The 10,559-nt window shown below is 55.1% G+C and overlaps 1 protein-coding gene across 1 annotated transcript in view; it reads left to right on the top strand.

The window, feature by feature from the left end:
* The first annotated feature begins 2,057 nt into the window (after positions 1 to 2,057).
* Positions 2,058 to 10,559, top strand: part of jmjd1cb (jumonji domain containing 1Cb) — an 87,743-nt gene continuing 79,241 nt past the window's right edge. The window contains 1 exon segment of the mRNA XM_030097975.1: positions 2,058 to 2,445. Within this exon segment, the coding sequence (XP_029953835.1) occupies positions 2,290 to 2,445 (156 nt within the window). The 5' untranslated portion in view covers positions 2,058 to 2,289.

Below are 10,559 nucleotides of genomic sequence, written 5' to 3'. Positions count from 1 at the left end.
CCAGAACAGGAGAGAACTTAAACCTGAATATGTTCTGAACTGAGAGCCTGATGAAGCATTTCACACTGATGCTTCCATCCCTCCATCCTGCTGGTTTATCTCTGCAGCCTCCTCGTCTTCCTCTCTCCTCTTTTGTCCCCGTTGTCCTCAGCGTGACTGCTCCTCCTCCAGACTTCACTCCTCCCTCACTCTTCCTCCATCTCCCCATCGCACTCCTCCTTTCTTCTGCTGCTGCATCTCAGCCTGGAGGTCGCCCAAGGCTGATTGCTTTCTGCATGCCTCGCACACAAACCTCGGTACTGTCCTCAGGAACCCTCTCAGTCTGCGCATGCACCACACAGACACACACACACACACACACACAGACACACACACACACACACACACACACACACACACACACACACACACACACTCTGCCTTTCTCAGTAGAAGACAATGTGAAGTGGTGAATGTGCAGAGAGAGACGGGGACATGTCAGCTGCAGCTCCAGCCCGTCCACTCCTCGCTGTTTTCAGGTGAAAACAAGTCTTTTCTGGTGTCTTGTGTGTCTGTTTACACAACATCAGCCAGTCTGAGGGTTCCTCCCTGCTGGGGTGGAGCATGTTCCACACTACAGTCAGACTCCTGAGCTCCAGCTGGAACCAGATGACCAAGACCTGGAGGACACGGAGACACGTCGTCCATGCAGTGGACATCTTCCCAGTGACGGTTCCTCCTGTTTATGTCCACAGACGCTGGTTAATCACTCATCCGATTCCAGATCCTGCTGCTGACTGAGGCGTCTCCGTCCTCTGCAGGATGTATGGACGGACATTCTGGAGCACATGGCGTCCGAAATGAGGAACTGGAGCCACAACATCAGACAAAGCCATGCCTGGAGGGAGCAGTAGATGTGTCCATGCAGGACGTCTTCAGTCTGTTTGGGCAGTAAAATCAGGAATAAATCCATTCATAAGTCAGTTTTAACCCAATTCTCAGACCAGTCTTCGGCTTTGATGCATTTGTCTCTGAAGTCTGAACTCTGACTCAAGTTTACTTTCAGAATTCAGAGGAAAACTTCCCAGATTCAAACCAGGATCTCCAAACTCAGAATCCCAAGGATTTAAAAAGCTCAGATTCAGAGTCAGAACTTTCTGTTTTCTCAGAATTCAGAATTGTAGCCAAACTTGTTTCTTTTTTGTGGAATTTAGTTTTTCCACAGAAATCCAACTTATTCTCCTAGAATGTCCTGATAAAACTAAGACATTTCTCTCAAAATGTCTCAGTATTCTGAGACTGAAGGTGTTCCTCTCACATTTTCCTCAGAACACTGGAATTAAAGTCAGTATTTGATTTTTTTCCTGGAGTTCTGACTTTTCTTCTTGGTTCAAAGATTTAGGCTTAAAGTCAGTATTTTACCTTTTTTATTTTTATTTTTGGGAATTCTGACTTTTGATCTCAGTTGTCAGAGATGGAAGTTGTTCTTTTTCCATGGTATTTTGAAATTAAACTCAGTATTTTAACTTTTTCCTGCGGATTCTGCCTCCCTTCACGGGGATGGTAGAGAACTGTGCTGCAGGATGTTCCACCTCTCAGCTGTTTGCTGGGTTTTGTGTGTTTGATGGTCTCGTTGATCAGGTGTTGTGTGTTTTCTAGTCCAAGCTGTGGAGTTTTGTGTGTGTGTGTATGTGTGTGTGTGTGTGTGTGTGTGTGTGTGTGTGTGTGTGTGTGTGTGTGTGTGTGTGTGTGCGTGTGTGTGTGCGTGTGTGTGTGTTTTCTAGTCCTGGATGTGCTGAGCCCCAGCCGGCGGCAGGATTCCTCCACACCGGGATCACCGGGAATGCGGCTCCCGGTGCCGGTTCTGGTTCTGGTGGAGCTGGTGAGGATGAGGAGAGGCCGGTGAAGACCCTCTGAGTCCCGCCCCGGTCCCGGATCCTGTCGGTTCTGGATCGTGGCGGTTTCTCCCACAGCTGAGGCACAAAGTAGTGCGGCTGGAGCGTGGCCGCGCGGAGGGAGACGCCGTGCTGCGGCCCGTGAATGGCCGGGATCGGGCGGAGAGACACGGAGTGGATGTGGCGGTGCTGCGGCTCGGAGCTCCGTGTTGTTCTGAGAAAAGAGACCGAAGGTGGAGCGGGTGGAGACGGACGGCGCAGCCCTAGCCCCGCTCGGTTCGCAGCCTTCACACACGCTCGCTCCGGGCGCGCGCTCCGCGGTTCCGTGCGGGTTCATGTCGGTCCTGCCCGCGCTGTAAGGCGTCGTAGCGGGAAGTTTATCGAGGGGGGGTGGGTTTAGCCAGCCGGGGGGGCCATGGCAGTCGAGGCTCGGCCGGAGCTGGTCGGGAAGCGCTTCCTCTGCGTCGGCGGGGACGAGCCGCCGGAGCTGGGGGACATCGGCCGCTGGCCGTGGAGGTCCGGGGTCATCCGAGCCGTCAACCACCGGGACAACGACAGCGCGGAGCTGACGGTAAGGCGCCGGGGCAGCGGGGGGGTCGGGGTGGGGGTGGTGGTGGTGGCGGCGGCGGCGGGGGGGTCTGCGGTTGGTGCCGGGGCTCCGGGGCTCCGGGGCTCCGCGGCCCGGTGAAGCGTCCAGTCCCCGGCGCGCCGCGGCTCCTCGCGCCGGGCCGGCAGCGCTATTGTTCCCGCTGAAGCTGTCAGTGTTCAGCCGGGAAGTTTGACGAGTTTTAGCCCGCATAGGCAAGTTAATGAGGGGGCAGCGGCGGGGGGGTCGAGCAGAGGAAGCAGCCCCACACTCCCCTGTGTCCCCCTGTCCCCCCGTCCCCCCGGTCCCCCTGTCCCCCGTCCTGTTGCTCTGGCTGTCCAATCACAGCATGTGCAGGAATTCAGCTTTAATCTGCTCTATACTGCAGATCAGCTGACAGAGGTGAGCCCCCCCTCCACATAATCCACTCTAACCCCCTGGTCTGTGGGTGCAGTGCCCGGGATGAGTGCGTGGCGGGCCCCGGAGCCCCCCCCCCCCCCCCCCCCCCCCCATGACAGATGTGTGTGACAGGCAGAGGGAGGCTGCTGACTCCAGCATGTAATCAGAGTGTGACCTGGTTTCAGCGGGTCTCCTGGAGGACTCGCTCGGGTCTCCTGGAGGACTCGCTCGGGTCTCCTGGAGGACTCGCTCGGGTCTCCTGGAGGACTCGGTTGGGTCTCGGGTCTCGGGCCTCTGCAGCGCTGCTCTGCCTTTCTTTGTTCAGCCGACGCACCTCAGTGGCCAGAGAGCCGCTCCATCCCAGGGATGCTGCGGCGCCTCGTCTTTGTGCCGCTCCGCCGTCTCCGGGGGACAGCCGGTCCTCGGGTGCCGGTCCTCCTGCGGATCGGATCATGTGACGGTCTGGGAGCTCCGTGCTCGCCTCAGTCTTTGTGTCTGAATTAATTTGCGAGACATCTGTGGGTCGCCGGGCTCTTGTGATGCTGAGATGTGGAGACGGGGCCGGAGGAGGCCCGCCGCCGGTCCCCCTCACCGTCCACCAGCTGGGTGTCCAGGTGAGGGGACGGAGGTCCTGGGTCATGTCAGCTCGGCTGTGTGTAGTTTGTTTCCCAGCCTCCTGACCCCCCGTGGAGGTCCTCCTGTGTGTGATGTGGTGTTCTGCTGTAACTCCTCACAACGGCCCGGTCTCATCAGCAGGCGGCTTAACTAGCCGGCTGAAGACGGTGCAGACGGATTCCAGATTAGATTAGAAGTGTGTCAGGCCGGCCTGTCAGGTCTTTGTCAAGTGTCTGGTCAGATCGGAGGGAGGCTTACGGCTTATTGCCTCAGAGCGCGGCGTCTCGGCAGCAGAACAATTCAGTTCCCTCCACACGCTTGAATGCCAGCATTTTGTGGCGAGCACTGGGAACGAGACGTTTCTGGAAATGATAGTAAACACAACATTTCTGAGAAACGGCGAGGAGCCGTTTTTAAATAAAGTGGCTGTTTTCAGATTGACATTGTCGTCCCAGTCGGCGAACAGGTCCTTCACACTCTGTCGTGTTTCCAGAGGCCGTCAGGACGGGATCAGCTGATCCGGGACAGTTTGAGCTGGTTTTAATGGATCGCTGATCGCTGAATTGATTTGACCTCAGCTGCTTCTGTTTGTTTCTCCTGACGGCAGCTGGAAGCTGGTAGTGATGAGCGGCGGCGGCGGCGGCGGCAGTGCCGAGTATTGACGTGTATTCCCGCTGTTTGGCGTTTCAGGTTCCTCTGAGCAGGGATGAGCAGAGGTCGTGTGTGTGTGTCTGTGTGTGTCTGTGTGTGTCTGTGTGTGTCTGTGTGTGTCTGTGTGTGTGTGTGTGTGTGTGTGTGTGTGTGTGTGTGTGTGTACAGTAGTTTGTTTTCAGGGCTGTGGCCTGAGGTTCATCTGTGTGGCTAATCAGCAGAAAATGACGGGCCAGGAACCTTCCTCATACACCGCCGGTGCATGTAGCTGTGTCTGTGTGTGTGTGTGTGTGTGTGTGTGTGTGTGTGTGTGTGTGTGTGTGTGTGTGTGTGTGTGTGTGTGTGTGTGTGTGTGTGTGTGTGTGTGTGTGTGTGTGTGTGTGTGTGTGTGTGTGTGTGTGTGTGTGTGTGTGTGTGTGTGTGTGTGTGTGTGTGTTGGCTGAGGTGAATAGCGGCATTGTTTACACACAGATTAACCGCGGCCCCCGTGCAGTGGAACTGTTAGTGGCTTCATCCTGCTGCTTGTTCTTCTGGACCTGCTTCACATTACACACACACACACACACACACACACCGGTTTCCTTTTCTTCCTCGCCTGGTTAATCCGGGATCAGCTGATCGCCGCTGTACCTTAACTGATGGCCGCTCTAGTCCTGGACGTGAGAGGACGAGGTGAGGGACGCCAGCAGGACTCCGGTGTGGACCACTTGTCTCTTTGTCCTCGGACGTCTCTGACTGGTCTGCAGGCTGATGAAATAAGAGCAGAATAACCACGACTCGCTCGTGTTTGGACCCAGATCTGTTTGCATTATTAAGGAAGAGGACATGCAGTGAAAACCCAGCGGATTTCAAAATAAGAGCTGGTGGTCTGCTCGTGCCGCCCTGGACCTGGAGGCTGGAGTGTGTCGTGCCTTCAGTAAACAGGAGAAGTGTGTGTTTGTCCAGCAGAGACCCAGAAGCAGCCGGGTGCTGCTTCAGAGTCGGCCTCCCATCAGCCACTGCGGCGCCGCTGTGACTCCAGCGTTCATTTCCTGGAGAGGTGAACGGCGTGCGGTGGGAGGGTTAACCAGGACGGCGGTCCGACCGTCACACGCTCCTCGTCCACGGCCGGACTGGCTCCGGTGGACCGGGCGCCGGCGGGGCCGTCTCCCGGCCTCCAGAACCCGTCGGGTGGCGGCGGTCCCGGCCGGCCGCTGTAACCCGACCCCCGCGCTGTGAGCGGCTTGTTTTCTGGTGCCTAAGGAAACACAACGAAACCCGACACCGGGCCGGGCCGGGCCGCGCTCCCCTCCCCCCACGCCGCTCCGCACCGCCTCAGAACCCAGGAGGACAGCTGCTGCACGCACACACACACACACACACACACACACACACACACACACACACACACACACACACTCTGATGTGTGGAGCAGTGGAGAATCAGTGTGTGCTTCTGGGACGTCGTAGCTCTCATTCACGTCACATGACGTCTCCGTGTCTCACGTCTCTCGTCCTCACTCTGACTGTCTGTTCATTCTCCCAGCATGCACTGCAGCCCTGTGTCCTGATGGAGTAGTAAATGTTAGCGGCGGCGCCGCGGACCCTTCCTAGCTCCGCTCTGTGACTGCTGATGAGCAGCTGCGAGCCTCGTCCTCCGCCGTCAGCGGGGACTGATGGAGGACGGCGTCTCCGTCTCCATGGTAACCGGCATGCTGTCCCACAGAGAGGTTCCTGATGAGTCCAGACCTGGTCCAGGCGTGAGAGCGGTGCTGGTGTGGTGTGTTTGTGTTTTCCTGGAGTGACACACACACACACACACACACAGCCGGCGCGGCGCGGCGCAGACAGGCGGAGTGTGTGCTGAATGTGGGATGAGTAGACCGCCACACTGCAGGATCCGTCTCCTCTGAATCATCAGAGAAACACTTTTCCTTTCATGTTGCGTTGTGACGTGTGCAGAGCTCTGCGGAACGCCGATCGGCGTGAGCTGCTGTCCAGTCGGCACGCGGCGGGACGAGGAGCCGTCCTGATGGACGTCCTCCGCTGCTGCCGGTGACGGCCGGGTGCAGAGTCCATTCTGAGCTGCGTGTCCTAACTCTGCTGTGAGGGACGAGTCCACCGGCCTTCCTGCTCGCCGCTTTCACCAGAGAGTTAATGCTAATGCTACACGGCTAGCACCAAGGCGGCTGTCTTTGGCTCTGGCGGCGTTAGCCTGATGCTAATGCTACACGGCTAGCACCAAGGCGGCTGTCTTTGGCTCTGGCGGCGTTAGCCTGATGCTAATGCTACACAGCTAGCACCAAGGCGGCTGTCTTTGGCTCTGGCGGCGTTAGCCTGATGCTAATGCTACACTAATCAGGATCATTCAGAGGAAGTGTCTGGGTAAAGATGATAGTGGATTGGACAGACCTGGTTCAGACATGGCTGCTGTGTGCCTGGTGGTCTAATATGGCCCAGAAACCACAATCTGCAGGGGGTCCGGACTGGACCCTCCAGTCCCAGCAGGTTTGAATGAGGAACAAGAGAAAGAGCACTGTTACTGAGGGGACTGTCTCTCTGGACCTGGTCCAGATCAGCATGACTGAATGTTGCTCTGCTGCAAAGCATCCCGTACTGGGATCCAGGTGGACGTCGCCATGACGATGACAGGCGCACCTGAAGTCATGTATGAGCCGAGTCATTGCCCCTGAAGCCCGAATGTTTAAAACCTGGTTTTCCTGAGAAAGATGGACGGTCTTGGACCTGGACGGTCCTCGGCTGGATCGGTGGTCCCATCTGGGACGGTCCAGAGCTTGCTGTGGACCAGGTGAGCTCTTGGACAAGCGTGATCTTCTTTTGGGGGTTCACACGGGTTCTGAGGCTCCTGCTTGTGAAGTTCTGGTCTGGTACTTGGACCTGGGACTGGTTCAGGCTGTCCTGGGACCACTTCCTGACTCTGAGATGCTTCTGGTGATATTCTCCCTGATTGAGAGCAGATCCAGTGAACGTGGTCCAGGTCAGTGGTCTAGGTTGAGCTGTCTCCAGACGGTCCGTCCAGGTCTCCCACGTCCCCCTCGTGGGGACAGGACGGCAGTGTGGACGGAACCACGGCCTCGTCGCTAACGTGACGCGCCGTGTGGCTTCAACTGTCCTCATGAATGACTGGAGGACGGACGTCTCCACTCAGAGGACGGTGGTCCTCACGGTCCTCATGTGTCCCTCTGTCTGTCCAGATGTGAGCCTCGTCCTGACCCGGGTCTGGACCTTCAGCTGATCTGTTCTGTTCTTTAAATCTCACTCATGTATGTATGAGAGAGCGAGAGAGAGAGAGAGAGAGAGCGCGAGAGGCACAATGTTTCAGAGAGAGTGAGAGAGAGAGAAAGAGAGCGAGGGAGAGAGAGAGGGAATGCTATTTAAAAAATGAAGAGAGAGAGAGAGCGAGCGAGCGTGCAGAGAGTGGTGTACTCTCATTAGCTGTTGGTTTTCCAGCCAGGCTCTCTGGCAGAGGGGGAGAGAGAGAGAGAGCGAGCGAGTGTGTGTGTGTGTGTGTGTGTGTGTGTGTGTGTGTGTGTGTGTGTGTGTGTGTGTGTGTGTGTGTGTGTGTGTGTGTGTGTGTGTGTGTGTGTGTGTGTGTGTGTGTGTGTGTGTGTGTGTGTGTGTGTGTGTGTGTGTGTGTGTGTGTGTGTGTGTGTGTGTGTGTGTGTGTGTGTGTGTGTGTGTGTGTGTGTGTGTGTGTGTGGCCTCTCTCCCATAGCAACAGCGGCTTAGCCACGTGAACGCCAGTTCCTTTGAGTTCACCCACTGCTCAGAACTTAACTCCTTCAGCTCCAGACACGACACACACACACACACACACACACACACACACTCTCTCTCTCTCTCAGATCATCTGCCGTCTATCTCGCTCCCCTCTGAAGTCGTCTGCTGTCTTTGGGCGGCAGCAGCCTCGGCGCCGGAGTGGAAGCAGAGGTGTTGATGGGAGCAGGATCTGTGAGCGCTGCATCCTCGGCGAGCCAGCCCAGTCCACGCCGCTCACCGCACCACAACAACAACAACATGTTGTTTTCCTTCCTCCCTCGGCCGACCCGCTGCTGGCTGCTCTACATGGTGCAGTCAGAGACCTCACAGCAGAACCATGGTCTGGTCTGTACCGACCCTCATCCAGCCATCAGCGTCCTCATCCCCTCTGACCTCAGGCCTGTCAGGGATCAGGATGTCCTGACGGCTGGTGAAGTGGCGGTGTTCACAGTCAGCTCCTTTCATTGGGTCACAATCTGACAACGAGGAAAAGAGAAGCAGCCTCTCGTTCTAGAAATAATGGAAACTGAATACAGCCTAATAACACGAGCCGGTCCTGGAAAACCAGCCTGGATCCTGAAGGAGCTGGCTTTAAATGACCTGGGACCGATCAGGGCTTGATCCTGATCCAGTCGGTTTCTTCAGGGACAGTGGACCACTGAGGGGGTCAGCCTCACTGTGAGCCAGTCCAGAGACCAGGGGAGGCAGTCTGGAGGGTTTTACAGGGAACAAGTTGATATATTTCTCCTGAAAACAGCAGGTGACTGTTGAGAACGGCTGTTAAAGAGAAGCTGGGCGATACGGCAAAAAAAATGATCACCATTCTTTTTTTTTCATATCGTTCAATCTCAATTGTAATCACCATATGTTATATTGTTTTTAAACCAGTTTTAAAGCATCTGCACTGAAAACTAGAACTATAGAATAGTTTAACATTTTATTAACAAACCAAGTAAATACCAAAGCAAATTAAATGATATAAACATAGAAAAATATAAGAACAATCTCACTGAACAGTGTAGTACATGATAATAAAGATAATAAAATCTTGCGATGCACTGTTTTTTCAGTGAAAGAGAAGAACTGAACCATCGTTAGTTAAAGGTATAACGGACGATTTTCTCGAAAAAGTCGAAGCCAAACGTCTGTTACTCGTTTTTTGAAAAACGTGCATGAGCCCGACCGTCCTACCCGCTCTGCTGCTCCTACGAGCCGCTTGACGGCGCGACGCAAGCGTTTCTCCAGCGTGATGGACATGTCGGAGGACCAATAGCTGAGACTCGCATCACGCCATTCATTGGCTAAAACATCGTCCATTATACCTTTAAAGTGTGACAGTTTACAGCCCTGAGGACTTTTGTTGCTATAAAAGATTAAAAACCTAAAGAAACCGCCTGGGGATAATGAAGGTGCTTTAGAATGTAAACATTATTTTCAAGTTCTGATGCTAAATATGCTGCTGCCATCATTAATGTTTGCATCAAATGTACAAAATTTTAATCACAATCTAGATTGGACAGATTAGACTTAAAATGTAATGGTACAAACTACAACCATATAAAAAAAATGGACAAAGCAAGAATCGTGCGTGTGATCGTTTCTCTCCTGTCAGAATGTTGCTCGTACGGTGCAGTGGCCTGAAAAGACGACACTGGCTACGTTTACATGCAGTCAATGTTCGTGTTAAGATAAATAATCGCGATCACCAATCACGATCACATAATCGCCCAGGCCTGCTGGACAATCCCCTCAGCCTGGTGGCTCCTGCTGGAGGAAGACACTGATGGTCTCGGCAGGACTCTGGTCCTGGTCCTCAGACTGGCTCCTCGGCTGCAGCTACGTCTGTGGAGCATGAAAACACTGGAGGTCTGAGCCCTGGGACTTCCTCTGGTTCATCATGAAGCTGGTTCTGCGTTGGCAGCCTCCTGTCTCGGGTTCTAGCTGCACCGTCCCTCGATCTGGATTCTGGAGGACTGGAGAGAGTTCAGATTGACTCATGGTGTTTTACGGTGATGGTGGACTCCAAAGTCTGACCAGCTGATAACCGCTGGTGTAGAGGACACACAGAGGCAGTGTTCCTGACTCTACACTCCAGAGTGCTCAGGACCGGACCGGACCCTGGGTTCAGGACCAGACCGGTGTGGAGGTGGAGTGGTGCTTTGATTTGTGGTTCCTGTTCCTGCAGGGTGCTTGGATTTGTGACAGATGTTGGTGGTGGTCGTCTGGATGATGAGGGGTGTGAACAGTTCCTGTCATGTTAACTGGTGAGGTGGACCTGGGTACCTGGTAGACCAGCAGGTGGACCTGGGTACCTGGTAGACCGACAGGTGGACCTGGGTACCTGGTAGACCGGCAGGTGGACCTGGGTACCTGGTAGACCGGCAGGTGGACCTGGGTACCTGGTAGACCGGCAGGTGGACCTGGGTACCTGGTAGAGCGGCAGGTGGACCTGGGTACCTGGTAGACCGGCAGGTGGACCTGGGTACCTGGTAGACCGGCAGGTGGACCTGGGTACCTGGTAGACCGGCAGGGGGTTCTGGGTACCTGGTAGACCGGCAGGGGGTTCTGGGTACCTGGTAGACCGGCAGGGGGTTCTGGGTACCTGGTAGACCAGCAGGGGGTTCTGGGTACCTGGTAGACCGGCAGGGGGTTCTGGGTACCTGGTAGACCGGCAG

Source organism: Salarias fasciatus, chromosome 8 (genome assembly GCF_902148845.1).
Source record: "Salarias fasciatus chromosome 8, fSalaFa1.1, whole genome shotgun sequence".
Classification (NCBI taxonomy): Eukaryota; Metazoa; Chordata; class Actinopteri; order Blenniiformes; family Blenniidae; genus Salarias; species Salarias fasciatus.
This window is presented reverse-complemented; position numbering and strand designations above follow the sequence as displayed.